Here is a 19,212-nt window from a genome sequence, read left to right on the forward strand (position 1 = left end):
ATTCCATTATGTGTATGTACCATAGTTTGGTCATCCACTCTTCCACTGATGGGCACGTAGGTTGTTTCCATCTTTTTGCTATTGTAAATAGTGCTGCTATGAACCTGAGTGTTCATATATCTATTCCTATCCTGGCTCTTACCTCTCTAGGATATACACCTAGTAATGGGATTGCTGGGTCAAATGGTATCTCCAATTCCAGCTTTCTAAGGAATCACCATATTGCTTTTCACAGTGATTGTCGTCACTTCAGTCACACAATCTCTCCACATCCCCATCAGCATTTTTTATTTTCTGTCTCATTGAACCTTGCCATCAGTGCTGGGTTGAGACGGTATCTCATTGTTATTTTTAATTTACGTCTCTCTGATGGCCAGTGATTGTGAGCATCTCTTCATGAATTAGCTGGCTACCTGAATATCCTCCTTGGTGAAGTGTCTATTCATGTCTTCTGCCCATTTTTCAATTGGATTGTTAATTCCTTTGGTGTTGAGGCATTGGAATTTTCTATAAATCTTAGAGATAAGTCCCTTGCCAGATATGTAATTATCGGCAAATATGAATTTGTTGCTGTTACATGCTTTTTCGTTACATGCTTTTTTGTGGTGTCGATTTCTTTGTTCTGTGTAATTTTCTATGTTGAGATTGTTTTGTTTATAAATCATGTTATCACTTCCTTCATTGCTATTGTTTTAGTATTGCTGAATATTTATGCCGGTCCCCCTTTTTTTTTCTTTTTGATGTGAAGGTTTATCATTTTTCTTTGAGGTTACCCTGTGATTTATAGTTTTCTTCCGAAGTTTAGAACAGTCCATTCTACCCTGTAGTTGTCTTGACTTCCTTACCATCTAGAAGTTCTGTAATGACACAGTTTTTTCCCTCTTTTTGGTTTGTAGTTGTCATCATTTGTCAATTGATGTATCTGGTTCCCTGTTTACAATCTTGTAGGCTTATTTACTTTGGATACTTTCATAGCTGGGTTGGTTTCTGGGTTATATTATGTGTGTTAATGGTCAGTTGTTTTTGGCTGTTGTTGCTTCTCTATCCAAAGGGCTTCCTTTAGCATCTCTTATAAGGTTGGTCTGGTTTTAACAAATTCCCTTAATTTCTGCTTATCTGGAAATGTCTTAATTTCACCATCATATTTGAGGGACAATTTTGCTGGGTACATAATTCTTGGTTGGAAATTTTTCTCTTTCAGTGTTTCATCTATACCATCCCATTGTCTTCTCTCCTGCATGATTTCTGTCGAGAAATCCAAGCTTAGTCTTATTGGTTGCCCCTTGTAGGTAACTTTTCGTTTTCCCCATGCTGCTCTCATGATTCTTTCTTTGTCTTTGGTTTTGGTGAGTTTGATGATGATATGTCTTGGTGATTTTCTTTTGGGGGTCTATCCTGTTTGTTGGACTTTTTGAATGGATATATTCTTATCTTTCATCATACCAGGAAAATTCTCTTCCAGCAAATCTTGGATTTTCTCAGTGGTTTTATTTTTCTCTTCCTGTTCTGGAATTCAGATGATATGTAGGTTATTCCTTTTGATGGTATCCCACATGAACCTTAGGCTTTCTTCATTTTGTTTTGCTCTTTTTTCTGATTTATCCCTTTCCAAAGAAGTATCCAGGTATTTGCCTTCAATCTCCCTAATTCTGTCTTCCATTGATTCAATTCTGCTCCTTTGCCCATTCAATATCTTATCTATTTCTGAAAATTTAGTATTAATCTTCTGGATTTCTGTGTGTAGATTTTGAATCATTTCTAACTTTTCATTTATTTTGTCATTTTGTTCTTGTATTGTCTTTTAAAATTGTTCTAGGGTTTTCTCTGTGTTTTCCTTGATCTGTCTCTCAATTCATTGAAGATACCTAAATATAATTCTTTTGAATTCCTTATCAGGGAGTTTCAATGCTGCGTCTTCCTCAGGGATGTGTTTTGGGTCTGTATCTGGTCTCTTGTTTCTCCTGCTTTATCTTGCTTCTTTGTGTGGACTGTGAAGCTCTGTTGTCTCTGAGGCATTGTGACATTTTTGTGTTTATATTTAATTGGTGATTGGATGTTGGAATGACTTGCCCATGATTTTCATTTTCTTTGTTTTGTTTATATATTATCTACACAAGCAAGGTACTGTGCTGTGCTTCTCTATTCGCTAGTTGACAGCACGTATACACTCACCACCTGTCTCCTTTCCTGTTGTCAGCCTCTTGTATGTCCCTGCCAACCTTGGCAAACAGAGCCTGTTCTTAGGTCCTGTTTTGGTTCAGGTTTTTCCACTAGTTGGTGCCTAATCCTCTTCTGTATAGTTCCTTTCAAAGCTCGGGGCTCCAGGATTATCTTCTGTATCTCTGTCAATTGGTTTTTCTTTTCTTTGTTGAAGAGGGTCTCCGTCGCTTGTCTACCTATTCCTCCATCTTCAAGTGCTTGCTTTTCTGATGATAGATACTGTAGTGGATTTGAAGTAGTGTCTCTTTGTGGTTTTGATTCACCTCTTGCTGATAACTAACAGAGTTGAGTAACTTTCCTGTGTTTATTGACCATTGTGTATCTTCTTTGGAGTAATGTGTATTCAGTCCTTTGCTCATTTTTTATTGTCTTTTTGTTGTTAAGTTATTGGAGTTTTTTATGTATTCTGAGTATTAAACCTTTATCATATTGGTCCCTAAATATTTTCTCTGATTCTTGTTTATTTTTTCAATGACATTTTCTTTGGTTGTGATTTTATATTGTAGACATGATTATACATGTTTTCTCTAGTATAAAATATTGCTATATGATAGAATTAAACAGAATATATTTCCAAATGGTCTACCCAGAAATCCACTTGCATCAGAAACTTGAATGATTGGATTGAAAGAGGCAAACTACTGAACCACTTTGAGAGCCAGTAGGCCAGACCATGGTTTTGAGGAAGACTTAACTGTAAACATTGTAATTTTGGAGCGTCTTTGTGATTTCTACCTTGTAAAGTAAAATCTGCTAAGTCAGTATCTGCTTCATATATTAAAAGATTCAGAATTCATATTTGGTGCAAATAGTCAAAATTCTTTTCTGAGAGACCAAAAACATAACAAGTGAAGTCTAGGAAGGGTTTTTTGCTTCAGGCAAAGCCTGCAAAGCCCAGGATATCCTCCAGTATACAGGCAAGTTCAAATCCATTTGCACAGCCTCTTGGCAGATCACCCATTTTAACTCTGGTTCGGATTGCTGGGTTATGGTGATTACTATTGTCAAAGTATTAGAAGTTAAAGCAAGGTTGAGTCTCCCTTTATAAAGATTAAAGTTCTTGGTAAAGCATCTTCTTTTGATATTTGACCTTTTACCGTAGGAGTATCCAACGCTTACAACCTTCTTTGAAGGAGAAATAATAAGCAAAAAACACCCTTTCTTAACTCGAAAGTGGGATGCAGATGAAGATGTTGATCGGAAACACTGGGTGAGTAAATCTTTGACCTGCTGTGGGTCATCCAGTGACTGCTGAAAAACTAAGGAAATGCTGGGCAGGAGCTAGAGACATCCTTTATTCTTGCACAAACCTCAGTTATTTATCTTCCCTATGAAAAGAGCTTAGATGCCAACTTAGATGCTCTAATTTAAGTGGAAAAATTGTTATCTGATAATAGCAACCCCCAAAGTTGCATTCAAAACTCTTCTAGCTATCAGTCTTAACAGTATCCCCCTGACCTCTGTACCTGTTTGTTCATGTTTTGTCCACTCTTCCTTTCTAATCACCTATTTGGGCAAAACACAAGTAATTGTCTCTGACGTTAGGGTTGGCATGAAATGATGTAGTTGATAGAAACCTGCCCCTCCCATTGGTTTATCTCTGTGGGCAAAACTACAGGGCTTCTTTTAATCCTAGCTCCTAATAGACAGACCAGTACAGTAATAAACACTTCAAGACAATTTCATTTTCATTCCAGAGTTTTTTCATTGGTTGTCACACATCTTGTATCTTTAGAATCTATTTTTTAACCGACCATAATATCCTTTTGGCACAGTTGACCATGACAATGATGATACATTTTTGTTAGACACTAAGGAATTCCAGTATGCTTAATCATAAGCAAAAATGGCTGTGACAGTAATAAAGATTCTAAATTCCTCTTTTTTCCCATTGCCACTCAGATCTGCTGTCTAACCTGATTTTATAGTACAGCAGTTACAGTGGAGCAAATGCCTACTGCAGACCCTTGTCTGGGTTTAGCTTCAATACAGAGGAGCTGCTTTGCTTAGTAATGATTTTTACTTGACTTAGGAAAGGGACATCTATCAAATGCTGAGTTTTAATAGATTTTAAATTTGAACTTGAGCTTTTTAAAATGTTTTTTGAAAGCTGCATTGTTTGGCTGTTGTAGCAAATAGACAATTAAGTCAAAACAGTGGTATTTGTTTCTGTAACAAGAAAGTGAACATGATCTAGTTATCCAGAAGGCACGGGCTGCTAAAGTGGTCTGCCACAGTGCCCAGCGTTCAGAAGCGGACTGGGAGGGCTTTTTGATGCCACCTAGTTCCAGCCCTGCCTCATGCTGGCTTCTCCATTGTGCTTTGCCAAAATGACTCCTTTCTCTCCTGGACAACTCTGATGTAGAAAGTTCTTTCTTGTAATAAACCAAGGCCTGTTTCCTGTTCAGCTTTATTTTTCATTTGAATTTGCTCGTGTAAAAAGTTAAGTCTTTGAGGTCCAGTGAAAATTCAGTTTTAGGCTAAATTGACCACAAAGTAAATACCTGCAGCACAACTTATTTTCCCATTGACTTCCATTAGAAAACTGGAACCCATCTGAGACTCTAGCCTTGGCTAGACTGGATTGAATATTTTGGGTGAAAGAGAGGTTAACAGGTCAGCCTTGGCACTGGTGTGCTCAATGTGACAGTGACAGAGAGCGGGGCCTGCAGAATTCTCGTTCTCTAGCAGTTCTCTCTTCCTGTGCAGGACTCTCAGCATTCCCTATAACTTCCCAACTTACCTCTTGTTGTTGTTGTTGTTATGTGCCGTCTTCTTCTTAGGATTCTCAGATTCCCATAGGGGACTCCTAGGGCTCCCTACTGGGCATCAGTTTATTTGGGGTTTTATGATGTCTAATAAACTTCACTTGTATAAATGTTTTGTTTTGTTTTGTTTTGTTTTTTCCCCTATTGTAAACTGTAATCAAATGTATTGGACCCTCACATTTTCTTGAGTTAAAGATAGTGGTCTTGTAAAGTTCAAGGCTCAGAATAAAATACCTATAACTTAATATCTCCTTATTTAAATTTTTGTTTAAAATGTTTTCTTATAAAGTTAATACATACTTACTTTTAATTTTTTAAAAAAGCAAAAGGGAAAAAAACACCTATAATGACAATACCTAAAGGTAAAATAGCTATTAATCTTTTTCAGAATTATCTTTATATATATGTTGTTGTTGTTGTTATTTGCCATCGAGTCAGCCCCGACTCATATATATAGACATATCTATATATACATACTTTTTAAAAAACAAAAATGAGACCATAACATACATTTTCATAACCTACCTATTTCACTTAATGATATATTGTCAACATTTTGAATATAATATCCTATTTAGTGGTTGGCTAGTATGCCATTTAAGTTGCCTTCACTTCTTTATTAAAATAAAACCTTTATTATGAAAAGGTAAAGATAGAACAGCATTAAAGGAAATTTTCTAAAAAAGAAATGATTCCCGATTCTACCACTCTGACACAACTGTTTTAATTTTTTATTATTTCCTTCTAGTCCTGGCACACCCAACCTAATTTTGCAAACATAATGCATATTCTGCTTTTAGTCGTCTTTATATAACTTAACCTGATTCTACTTAATGAGCTGCCCCCAAACCATGATATCATGTCCAAGCCCCAACATTTTCTAGCCCCTTTCCCCTCTGTGGCTGGCCATTTAGTCTGTTATTAGGTTGTTTTGCATCACTTTTGCTTTTGATTCACCACAGAGATTTAGATAGTTATTTTTGGCTTTTGTTTGTTTTGGTAAGGTGTTCCAAGAAACCCTGAGATTCCTGACACCTGTCTCCATCCTTCTCTCCAGCCATGTCTTGGGAAGGTAGATGGGTGAATAAAAAAGGGCCTTCTCTCTCCCATTAGCTGGCCTGCAGAGCCTTTGTCTGGAGCCCCATTCACTCCTGTACTGAAATTGAAACGTTGATCACACCTGGGCATGTCAGAGCAGGCCTGGAGCCACCCTCTCCCTCAGCTGATCCATTATCATACTCCTTGTTGCTTTCAGGGGAAGTTTCTGGCTTTCTATCAGTATGCAAAATCATTTAATTCTGATGACTTTGATTATGAAGAGTTGAAGAATGGGGATTATGTCTTCATGAGGTGGAAGGTAAGGCTCATCCATGATTTATACTGTGGCTGCTCTACAGAGGGTACCTTCTGACCCGGGGCTCCCTGGCACAATGCTAGTCCAATAGTGTCTTGTGGCAGTGTCTTTATATCCTCATGTAAAGCAGAGACAGCTTCAGAGCACACTGACTTTCCAAGCAGTTTCTCACTGTTTAAACTACTTGAGTGACTAGCAGTGGTTCTTGCCCAGGTCCACGTGGACATTGTCTGTGCCTTCTATCCCACCCAGGAATCCTTCTGAACGTTCAGGTTGTATCATTCCAAGTGTCTGTGTATCAGAAGGAGACTCAGACTGCCTTTGAACATAGTTGTCATTGTGCAGGATTCTCAGCAGCAGACAACAGTGCTCTTCACATTACTGCTCTCCTCCACCGTATCTGTCTTCTTAGCCTCCCTCCAGTCAGGAAATGATGGCCCTGGAATGGAATTTGGGTTTTCCATTGACCAACCTTCAGAGAACTCCATCTGGCTGCATTCAGTGTATTAGCTTTTGGCTGAGAACTCATTTTTGCTCCCTGCTTTTGTGGCATGGTACTTACCTTGTTGTAGCCACAGATGGCAATGTCACAAACCCATTGCATAACTGTGAGCATACATAAAGCATAGCTTCCAATCTGGGGGAAAAAGTTGTTTTATCTTGTAATCTAGCCAGCTTTTTACAGTCGATTTATTTAGAATAGTCATTTATAGTCTGTATATCTAATAATTTGAGGTAGAGTAGAGGTTATTGTTCTTTCAGTAGACATTTGGACATTTCAGTAGACACTTGCCATCTAATGGGAAATATGACAACTTACCAGTTAAAGGAAGTCTTTAAAGTTCTAAAGGTAATTTTTCACTTTAATTTTTAAAATTACAATTTCCAGTGTTGAGGAAGGGGAAGCAGTGCATCTTAAAATCAAAACAGCACTAGAGTTGTTTTGTCTGCAAAGAATTTCTCAAGTTGGCTCACCTGAGGCCTGGCCTGTTCTCTCCAGGAAACTGGGTTCTAGGGCACAGCTCTTGCCTCCAGCTGGAGAAAACATGCTTGCCTTTCTCATAAGGTGCCTGATCAAGTGCAGCACTGTTCTTATTCCTTTGGATGCAGTAGAGCTTTTTGAGGGAGTGTTATGGAGGCTACGTGATTGATCTACCCTCAAAATGACCCACAGACCAACAAAAGTGACTTGCTGTTCTAGAGATGATCAGGAACTTAGTGGTAGTTACTGGGGTGGAGCATAAACTTCCTTTTCCCAGGTCATTCTGCCTGTGGTCTCTAAAAGGTGTGTGTGTGTTTATGAGATGGTTAGACCATGGTTACCTTCTGTTAGTTGCTGATGATAGTGAGCACAGGACAGAGTTTGCAGCTTTGGTGTGTAGAGTACTCTAGTAGCACAGGAATGCTATTTAAAATCAGGTTGAAACCCAGAGCCTTGCTGTCACCCAGTAAGTCTGGCTTAGACCATAGGATGGTATTTTTCTCCCAAGTAGTCACTGTGGTTGTTGGAAAAACCTGCTAATCATGCATGCTAATCACCCTCCCCATCTGTGTACAGGAGCAGTTCCTGGTCCCAGACCACACAATCAAAGATATCAGTGGTGCTTCCTTTGCCGGGTTCTACTACATCTGCTTCCAGAAATCAGCAGCCTCCATCGAGGGCTATTACTACCATAGGAGTTCAGAATGGTAAGAGACCCCAGAGGTAGAAAGTCAGTGTCTTGTTGTTCCCCAACTGTTCCCCAGTTCTCCCCCAGCTCACTAAACCCAAAAGAAAATCTCTACATAGATGCATGCTTTATTTAGATGCCAAGACCAGTTTAATGGTCACAGTTGCTCCAAAACCCACAGAGCAGAGAAAACAAAAAGAAAATGAAGTTCCGGGTAAAGGGGGACAGGGTGACAGTTGCCGTGAACCCAGTTCCAACTCATGATGACCTTATGTGTGCAGAGTAGAACTGCTTCATGGGATTTTCATGGCTGTGACCTTTCAGAAGCATATCACCAGGCCTTTCTTCTGAGGTGCCTCTGAGTGGGTTCGAATTGACAACCTTTCCTTTGGTAGTCAAATGCTTAATCATTTACACCACTCAGGGACACCTAACTCATTGCTAAATATATCTAAGCAATGCTCTATTTTTAGCAGTGATTCCATTTTTTTTTTTCAAATATTTCACTGTAGCTTAGATGAAAGTTTATAGAGCAAATGAGTTTCCCGTTCAGCAATTTATACACAGATTGTTCTGTAACGTTAGTTGCAGTCCCCACAATGTGTCAACATTCTCCCCATTTCTGCCTCTGATGCTTTGTTTCCATTCACCCAGTTTTCCTGCCCCTTCCTACCTTCTTAACTTTGCTTTTGGGCAAATGCTACCGTCTTGGTCTCATATAGTTGATTGTTCCAAGAACATGTTCCTCCTAGGTGTTATTGTTCATTTTATAGGCCTGTCTTTTTATGTGGCTGAAAGGTGATCTCCAGGAGTGGCTTCAGTTCTAAGTTAGAAGGATGTCTAAGGGCCATAGTCTTGGGGGTTCTACCAGTCTCTATCAGACCAGTAAGTCTGGTTTTTTAAATTAATTTGAATTTTATTCTATAATCTCCCACTCTATTCCATACTTTCTATTGTGATTCCACTCAGAGCAGTCAGTGGTGATAGTAGCAGTGTTTCTGTCTTAATGGTTTTGTATTTATTCTTTCCAAGTTAAACAGTAACTAAAATTTAAGATCTGATTGTGGACAGTGTATATTAAGCTGTTCACATTCTTTTTCATTTTTGTGGTCTTGATCCTCAGACATTGGTCCCACATGTCCTTGATTCAGTCTGATGACCTAGGAGCCTGTGGGAACTGACAGCCATACCCTGCCTTATCTGAGATGAAGGTCTAAAAGCCCCCCAGGTGCTAGCTTTGTCCCCTTCTTGGGACTCTCCTGTCTCCTTGCTACTGTACCTGGAGTATGAACCATGTCATGCAATGCCTAATTCCCTGTGTGTAGTCCTTTCAAATCTTTCACACTTTGGTGATCCTACCCTGGAATGACAAGTTCCTTGTTCAGTGGCAGCAAAATTATATCTGCAAGTAAATACCTACCCTGTGAGCACTATTATTAGACTTGAGGTAATTGTTCTATTTTCAAATTAGCTTTTAAAACGTTTCATAATTCTATTTTTTTTAATAACAACATTATCAGTTATTTAAAGTATACAATTCATGTCTTTTAGTATATTCCCAAACTTGTACAACCATCCCCACCATCAATTTTAGAACTTTTGCATCATTTTGAAAATGTTAGCAATCACTCCCCATTTCCACCAGCCCCCTCCCCCACAGTCCTAACCTAGAGAACCGCTTATCTATTTTCTGCCTCTACCAATTTGCCTGTTCTGGATATTTCATATAAATGAAATCATACAATATATGTTTTTTTGTGATTGCTTTTTTCCATGTAGCATAATGTGTCCGTAGTTCATTCCTTTTTATGGCTGAACAGTAAATATTCCATTGTATGGATAGACCACATTTTGTTTATCCATTCATCTGTTCATGGCAATTTGGGTTGTTCTGCATTTTGGCTATTTTGAATAATGCTGCAGTGAACATTTGTGTGAACCTTTTTGTGTGATATATGTTTTCATTTCTGTTGGTTATATACCTAGGAGTGGAATTGCTAGGTCAAATACATTTAACCTTTTAAAGAACTGCCAGCAATTTTCCACAATGCCTACACCATTCTGCATTTGCATCAGCAATATATGAGGGTTTCAATTTCTCCACATCCTCACCGACACTGATTATCTGACTTTTTTATTCCAGCCATCCTAGTGGGTGGGTGTGAAGTGCTATCTCATTGTGGTTTTGATTTGCATTTCCCTGATGCCTGGTGTATAATCTTTTTTGATAATTTTTTTGTTAAGAAATAAGTTGTGTTTTACCTGTATTCTTCTTTTATATGTTCTTCCTCCTTTGTGAAGCAAGCAGGACAGAGCTAACACCCAACCCAAACTCTCAGCATCCCAGGGGTTCTTGCCCCAGTGCGTGGAATGTCCAGTCCTTGCTTCTCCTTCCTGCCTGGTTCTTTGTGCACCTACCAATGAAAGGAACAAACACTTCACATCTCTCAACATTTAATAGGCACAGTAAAGTTCTGGAAAAGTGAGAAATGAAAATGAATGGTAAAATGAAATTAATTTTTTATGCAGTTGTTAGGTACCATGAGACTTAGGATGTACCTGTGTTATCCATTAAGTTTTTAGGCTCCTACATCCTCATATTATATGTAGGGAGCTGAAATGCCGGAAGGAGGACAGACAGTGCACAGGAGTAAGTAAAGGATGAGGATGAAGGCCAGGGTGTGTTGTATGAAACACACTATCGTTACCTATGATTGGAGTAGAATGCCAAAATAGCTTAACACATTGTTCAGGAAGATTAACCAAAGAGTTTGAAGTAAATTTAAATAGGTTTCACTGAAGAAGCACAAAGTGACTTTTCATTTCAAGTATAGACGGTCCTTGGACTTAGAGGGAATCTCTCCCAGCATCCTCAGAAGCTTGGTTTTCAGCATGTGTTAGATGACTGCTACCCATTTGTGTCTCCCCCCCCCCCCTTGCAGGTACCAGTCCCTCAATCTGACTCATGTTCCTGAACACAGCGCACCCATCTATGAATTCCGGTGACAATGGTTCAGAACAACCACCAAATAAAACTTAACTTGGCAAAAAGAGCTTTGCCAAGAAAATGTGTACCTGCCAGAACCAGGAGGACACATGTTCCTGTTTCTTCAGAGTAGACTGCACCAGAGAGCATGAGTGTGAGCCCACAGACTCTGGGAAGCATGGCCGGTGCTGGCAGGTGAAGGGCTCATTCACTCTGCCTTCCTTTCTGTGGCAATTTGGTCTTAATCTGTTTTTAAGCTACCTTAAATGCACTTTTCCTTCTTGCTCAGCTAACTTCTGTATCACAGAAATGCCCATTCCTTCCCCATCCTAGCCTCAAGCTGAGGAGGACACAGCTCCTTGGATCACCCTTGGCCTTGGTGCTCAGCGGTTCCCACTCCTCTCCCCACCCCAGAGTCAGCTGACTGGCCCAGGCCTTCCCCTCCCCAGTCACTTGGCCTGGTAGCTTAATAAGTTGGCTTCAGTTGTATCCCACAACTCAGAGAAGGCAGAGCTGAAGCTCACCTGTGCCCTTAGAGCTCTGTGCAGGGAGCTGGAGAGCTGGGCCTCATCAGCTTAATCAGTCTCAGTTCTGACTGGTTTGTGAAGTCAGCTAGAGCTGCCCAGCCATGATGTTAACAGTGCAAAGCTAGTAAGTAGCTGTTGAGTTCCAGGCCTGCCATGGGGGTCACTAAATTTAAGGCTTCCAGAACCCTGGTAGGAGCAGATTCCAATCCTGCCTGTTCAGTACATTTGCTCCAAACTTTTGAACTTGAGGGCAATACTAAATGATAATAAGAGTTTTTTTATTACAAAATTATTTTTATGGTCCTTACACAAGGACCCTTGGCAAATGCACAATTACTCAGAATTACATTTTATCGTTTTCACATTGAAAACAGCAAATGTTGACTTAGTAATTTTTATACCTATATGTATGTGTATATCTATCTAATCAACCAGCAGTTTTGAAACTAGTCATCCTGGTACAAAAGTTTTGCAGCATTGCATAAATTATAGTACTAAACATTAGAGCTGTTTTAGGGGCCAGTTTAGCATTTGTACCCTCCTCCTTTTGCTACTCAAAACAACAGTGCTTGGTGGCAACCTTCCGTATCTAGCAGAAGGAGCCAAAGTTCTCCTGAAATGGTGACTGAAATGTTGGGGCGTGGGGAGGGGTGGGAACATGAACACGCTCAAGTAACTCAAGGCTCATGTGCCAAAGTGTGTGTGTATGTGTGTGTGTGTGCACGCGCATGCACGCACAGGCATGCATATGTGCACACATGCTTTTGTTTTTATTTTTTAAATGTTTAAAAAGTTTAATAAGGTTGGTGTCAGCTGTAGCCCACAAAGATGAGCAAGGCTTTGCAAGGGTTGGCATTTTCTGATGGCTTGCGAAACTGCCTCAGAGTACAAGAGGGAGAGCTATTAGACAAAAGAGTGTTAGAACCCATGGGAGCAGAGGAATTTAAAGGTTACCTGTCTACTGGTCTGAGAAGCCTTTTGGTTAGATGAGTACTGAGAAAATTTTTTTATTGATAAGTGACTTTTGTTTTAATGATACATGTACTGTATTATTACTGAGAGTGAATGTTAGGGGAAGGCTTAAATGAGACATATGTGGGACGTTAGTCAGTGGGCACTTGTCATATCTAAAATTAAAGCAGAAGTGTGACCACCCTATTTAGTAAGGTCAGAACTTGGAACCATAAAAATTTGTCCTAGTGTCTTAAGTTGGAAAATAACTCACATCCATTCCTAGAAACGAGTCAGAAAAGTTTTCTTGATTTGGAAATTTAAAAGGCAGCAGAAGACTGGCTCTCGTCAGACCCAGCTAATTTCACACAGATGAGCAGACACTGTCCACCGTAGCTTCAGAGTTAACCTGGCAAATGTTATTTTAAGAATAAAGTCAGGTCAGGACTCTGCTGGTTTCTTGATTCTGCACAGGCCCTTTTGTTTCATGTCAGTTTTCCCCTTGTGGCACACTGGTCAGTATCACCAGTATTTTGCAAGCCTCCTCTAAAGACATAGGCCATGCTCAGGGCCCTAGAGGTGGAGTCACCTTCCAGGCTTGTTGGGGGCATGTATGTGTGGCTTCGAGTGGTAGGTTGAATGGGCAGAGAAGGCCATTTGTAAGAATTGCTGATGTTCAGCTAGCCAAATGGAAATAAGCAAAGTTCTGTTGTAGGATTTTTTTTTTTTAAGCTAGGTAATGAGATGTACTAGTTGTGTTGGGGAAAAATGAAGTGATACCTTTACTAGATCTTCTGGACACATCTGTGAAGATTTGTTCACTTAAAAATCTGCCCACTGAGGATAAGGAAGGGATTGAGTATTTCTCTCTTCCTCTCACTAACTCCCAGATAATTGACCCTGACCCTACTTTCTCTAAGAGAACTTAATTTTCCCAGCCAGTTCCCAAGGAAATTTTGGGAAATTAGGTCCATTTGTAGTTACTTTTATTCTCTCCTGAACTTTCTCAGTGGTTTACATGCCTCTACTACTATGTGCAATATTTTTGGTTGACATTTGAATCCATCATTAAAAATTTAGTGCAGATTGCAGGTTTTCTGCTGTCTTCCTCTACACCAAACAGATCCAACAGGAGGTTGGTCCTAGGATTTGGCAGTTCTTCCTCCACTACTCAAAAGCTTCCATCTTGTGCTCTCCCAGCTTGGTCGCTTGGACAGGCTGGAGTTACTCCCACCCAGCCACCCTAGCCTTCAGACATTATAGAGCATTTCCACGGCTGTCCAAAAGTAACTAAACAATGCCTAATGCTAAGCAGAAAGTCTTATCTGTGCTGGTTTTTTTGGTGACGTTGGAATCACAAACTCCTGGGGAGCACGGAGTGTTCCAATGTCTTTTGCTTTTAGGAAGAACAGGGAATTTTTGTTCTCTCTAAGGCCTTGAATTGATTTTTTTTCTCATAAAATAGTCTGATAAGCTAATTTTTTAAAAAAAATAAAATGCCATTGAGGACGTTGTATTGTGGTTTAAAATTACTAACACGTTCTGGAGAAGAGAAATAAGATTTCATTTGGAATCTCACGTTTTTAAAAATTAGATATGAATGGGCACAAGGTATGACTATTTTGTTTCTTTATGGAGGATATGTGGAAAGGGTTCAAAGGTTTGGGATGGGAGAAGTATTTTGCAAAGCTGTCAATGTCCAAATAATTTTTTAAAATAATAAAGATATTTAAGCAGTGAGTTTGTCTTGTGTCGAAATTAAAAAAAAAAAAAAAAGAGTTAAACCGTCCTCTTTCTGCTCTTGTGGCTGTTGAGATGTTGTCCTGAGCTGCCCAGACCCTTGGCAGAGCTGAGGTCACCTCTGGGCAACTGGCAGCAAGGTATGGCCTTTCCATATGGGAGCTTTCAGCAGCTGGACTCCTGTTGGAGCACCATGTTGTTAATTCATGTATTTCTTTAGAAATGTGGAGCATTTCTTTTTTTTTAGCAGGATTTATACTTTTATTAAATAACAAAACATATGCAGATGAAGTGTACAGGGTGCCCTGCAGGCCCACTGCACTCCAATTCCTGAATGGGGTGCTTTAGGGACTTCCCAGAACCAGACCATTGCAAACATTGGCCCTGGTCTACTCCCTGGGCAGCCAAAGCCCCCAACTCCTCTGTTACACTGGATTTGGACACTACCCTGAATGCTGCTGGAGCATCCAGGTTCTCCTGTTGCGACATCAGGTTTCAGGGACCCCAAGCAGCACCAAGGGGGAGACCTGAAAATGACTATTATAATTTTTGAGGAAATGTATACATATAAACTGTTTATAACACTTTATAAAGTGTTGAAAAGATTAAATTCTAAGCAAGTTGAGATGCTAAGGGAATGTATACCAGTGGCCTGCAAAGTCCCCCTATGATAGAAAAGTGTCATCTAATCTTATGCTTTTTAAACAATACTAATTTTTTTCCTCCCATAAGAAATGATGTGGAAAAAGGACTAGATTGTTCACAATGCTGAACTACTCCAGTTTCAAACACCATTTAGTAGCTGTTTTATAAAGTGGAAAAGGCCATGAGAGACAGGGTTTTTACTCTCTGATCTAAATCATGATGTGACCCCTGGAACATAAGGCAACCTCTCTGAGCCTATATGTCCTTTTGGAAGGTGAAAAAGACAGCACCCACCTACATCAGAGCTATTGCAGAGTCAGTGAGATATGCCAGAAAGCACCTTGTAAACTGAAAATACTTGCTTAGTAATAATTGCACAAATGTTTTCTGAGGCTTGCCATGTGCACAGTACCATCCTAGGTGTAAGGAGTGCTAAAGACATGCTCCTGTCCTCGAGGAGTGAATAGGATAGAATGTAAATTAGTATTCTATGACCCCACACCCAACACATCCTGTTTCTCATCTTTTCTGACATCCTCAATGTCTAACCTTTACCCTGCTGTATTTCTAAGCCAGCCATAGGAACAATAGAAAGGTGCATCCTGACAGGTGGTTTTCTGTATTAAATATGATATCCAATGCAAGACAGGGAAAAGGGAGAAATTCTAAATACCAAAGCCATCTCCATTGATCTAAACTATACCGGAGAAGTGAAGTTCTCAATTGCTCAGTAATGAAATTGGCAGCTGGCTTCAATACAGGAAAACCGTGCCTGAAAATTGAAGTGCAACTGAGCAGACTTTCCTTCCAAAACATGTAAAGATTGAAGTTCCTAATTTGTACATAAGAGGAAAAACATGTAAGCCTTTTCACTTGTGGGGAAGCAAGTGCTGAAATTCAAGTTACCGTGCCATTTTTCTCTTTCCAATTAGTGTGCTGCAACTCTTAATAAATTGGTCATCATTCCTCTTCATAACTGCTCAGTAGCCCCTGCATTTTCACCCTTTCCCGGAGCTGGCACTGGCTTAGAGCATGGCTCTCAAACTTGGGTGCACATTTGAATCACTAAAGAGTCTTAAAAATCCTTATGTCTGGTCTGCACCCCAGAGCAGGTAAATCGTAACCTCTCGCTCCACCTACCCCCGTTTTTTGTTTTTTGTTGTTGTTGTTGTTGTTGCTATTGTTTGTTTAAGCTCCCATATTATCCCAATGTGCAGGGCAGTTTGAGACTGCTCACCAAGAGGGAGTGAGCCTCTCCCACTGAAACTAGAGAGAAGCTTCTGAATTTTGATGTTGGTGGGCTCTGTCCCTTAACTGTGGTCTCTGCTGAGCACAGACAATGCAAATGCTACACTTTTTAAGAGTGCAGTGGCAGATAGCAAATACCGCCCTGGTCTTCCTGCCTGTGTGCAGTGGGAGGTACTGAGAACTCCAGCTTTGTCTGAAACTTGGGAGCCCTTGGAAATCAAAAGAAGAGGTGGCACTATCCTTTCACATTACCTTTATCAAGTATGTGAAACCCGACACATTACTTTTGTCAGATATGTGAAAGCATTCAGTGGATACTTCTCTAGTACTTACTCAGTGCTAAGTACTATTCTGGGAGCTTAGGATGCTTGAGTGAACAAAAAATAAAATCCTAAGAGTGGCTCATGCTCTTCAGGGGAAGGATGCATAATTAGCAATTAAAAAAAATAAATAAAAACTGCCATCAAGTCGATTCTGACTCATAGTGACCCCTGTTGGGTTTCTGAGGTGGTAAATCATTGAAGAAGTAGGTTGCCCCATCTTCCTTCCACAGAGTGGCTGGTGGGTTTGAACCACCAACCTTCTGGTTAGTGGTCAAAAGTCTTAGACACTGCATCACCAGAGCTCCTTAATTAGCAATAAAGATGTGGTATAATGATAGATAGTGATAGCATTAGAGGTAAAGACAAAGTGGGGGGGGGCTGGGTCAGATTGGGGAGGGTACAGGTTGCAATTTTTAAAAAGGTGATAAGGGTGGGGTTCATTGAGCAAAGACCTAGAGGTGAGGGAGTGGGCTCAGTGGGTCACTGGGGAGAAGCATTGCAGGTAGGGAGGCTGGCAGTACAGCAGTCCAGTGGCCAAATGAGCAAAGCAAGGACAGTTAGGGGCTGTGTTTACAGGAGGCAGATCACCTGGGCTCCTGTAGATCACAATAAGCTACTGCAGCTTTTACTCAGACTGAGGTGAGAACTATTAAAGGATTTGGGCAGAGGAGTAGTATGGTCTGATTAGGTTTACAGGATCTCTAACTGCTGGTAAATAAGGTGGGAGGCCAGGGAGAGGGTACAGCAGAGCTGGGGCGAAGTGGTTAAGTCTGCATGGATTTTAAAGGGAGAGCCACAGGTTTTACTGACAAAATGGACATGACCTCCACAGTGAGAGCAGTCAGAGGATTCCAGAATTTGGGTCTCAGCATCTGGAAGGCTGACGTTGCCACAGAGTTGGTGAAGGTTTCTCTGTCCATACTAGAGAGAAACAAGAAACCCTTACAACTCAATGGCTTTCCCTAACAGTTTACTTCTCTTGCTTACCAAGTCCAGATGTCAGAAGGTGAGAACTGACTGAACTCCCGAGAAAGACTTGGGCAGAACATCCAGCCAATGATACCAGCAGTCTGTTTAGAGGTGGTCTGGACAGTGAGAACCTTGCTTTCCAAGGCCTTTTTCACTTAATAGAAGTGGTTCCTGGAGACAGGTCTACAAAATGCTCCTTCTGCCCGTCCTCAGAGCCACACCAGCTGCAGGAAGCTGGGAAGCATGATCTGACCACGTGTTCCCGCAGGTATGGGAAGGAGATTTGATGAACAGCAGTCTCTTGGGACAAAAACCAGTTGGACCAGGTCTGAGGGGAAGAGCAGGTGTCCAGCTTTGGGCATATTAGGTTTGAGATAAATGTTCCATATGCAAATGCAGATAGATGTGTGAATCTGAAATTCAGGAGAAAGATCTGGGCTGGAGATAAAAATGTGAGAGTTGCTAGCAAAGACATAGGTATTTAAAGTTACGAGACTAGATGAGATCCCTTGGGGGGGGGCTGAAGGTAGAAAGAGGAGGGGAATGAGAATCATACTATGAGACCCTCTCACATTCAAAAGGAAGAATTGGCCTAGGAAACAGAGAAGGAGCAGCCGACAAGGCAGAGGGAAAGTTGCATGGTCCTGGAAGGCAAGCAGTGACAGTGTTTCCAGAGGAAGGGTGTGTCATTTGAATGATGCTGATGGGTCAAGGAGGAGGGCTGAGGATGGACATTGCAGCATAGCAATGTGAAGGTCATCTATGACCTTGACAAGAACATCTTCCATGGAATGATAGAAAACTGGATTGGAGTGTGCTTAGGAGAGGAGGGAGGAGAGGCTTCAGAGACAGTGAAAATAGATAACTTGCAGAGTTTTGCTGCAGAGGGAAAGTGGGGGTGGGGTGGGGGTAAGGAGCCCTAGTGGTACAATGGTTAAGCGCTAGGCTGCTACTGAGAGGTTGGTGATTTGAACCCACCAGCTTCTCCATGGGAGAAAGATGTGGCAGTCTGCTTCTGTAAAGATTACAGCCTTGAAAACCCTATGGGACAATTCTACTGTGCCCTATAGGGTCGCTGAGTCAGAACAAACTCAACAGCAATGGGTTTGGTTTTGGTAGGGGGAAGTGCTCAACAAGAGAGTTTTTATCTTTTGTTTTGGCAAATTATTTTGTACCATTGTATGTAATGGCTTTTTAAATAACCACAAACAGTGGTACAGCCATACAGTGGAATGTTGTTGCTGGGTGCTGTCAAGTTGATTTTAATTCATAGTGATCCCATGTGATAGAGTAGAACTGCCCTATAGGGTTTTCTAGGCTGTAATTTTTAAGGGAGCAGATCACCAGGTCTTTTCACAGAGATGCTGGGTGGGTTTTAATCGCTAATCTTTCAATTAGCAGCCAAGTGCTTCACCATTGTGCCACCAGGACTCCTTCTACAAAGGAATACTATTCAGTAATAAAAAGGAATGAGACAAACAACCTAGATGTCCATCAACTAAAGAATGGATAACCAAACTATGATAATACACAAAATGGAATACTGTGCAAAGCTAAAGAATAATGTAGAATCTGAAAAACACGGCATAACGTGGATGAACTTGGAGGACATTATGCTGAATGAAGTAAGTCACACACAAAAGGACAAATACTATATATTAGTCCATTATTGTAAAATTTAAGCAAAGGTTTATCTATTGAAGGAAATTTTCTTTGTTGGTTACCAGGGGTGGGAGGGGAGGAGAGGGAACGCTGTTAGATAGATAGAGATAAGTATTGATATGGATGAAGAGAAGGGCAATGTACCAAAT

The 19,212-nt window shown here is 40.5% G+C and overlaps 1 protein-coding gene across 1 annotated transcript in view; it reads left to right on the forward strand.

The window, feature by feature from the left end:
- Nucleotides 1-11,018, forward strand: part of GID4 (GID complex subunit 4 homolog) — a 45,757-nt gene extending 34,739 nt beyond the window's left edge. The window contains 4 exon segments of the mRNA XM_042781033.1: nt 3,323-3,430; nt 6,244-6,345; nt 7,901-8,031; nt 10,955-11,018. Coding sequence (XP_042636967.1) covers nt 3,323-3,430; nt 6,244-6,345; nt 7,901-8,031; nt 10,955-11,018 — 405 coding nt within the window.
- The last annotated feature ends 8,194 nt before the right edge of the window (nt 11,019-19,212 follow it).

Source organism: Orycteropus afer, unplaced genomic scaffold (genome assembly GCF_000298275.1).
Source record: "Orycteropus afer afer isolate SDZICR_OR568_19922 unplaced genomic scaffold, OryAfe1.0 scaffold00080, whole genome shotgun sequence".
NCBI classification, from domain to species: domain Eukaryota; kingdom Metazoa; phylum Chordata; class Mammalia; order Tubulidentata; family Orycteropodidae; genus Orycteropus; species Orycteropus afer.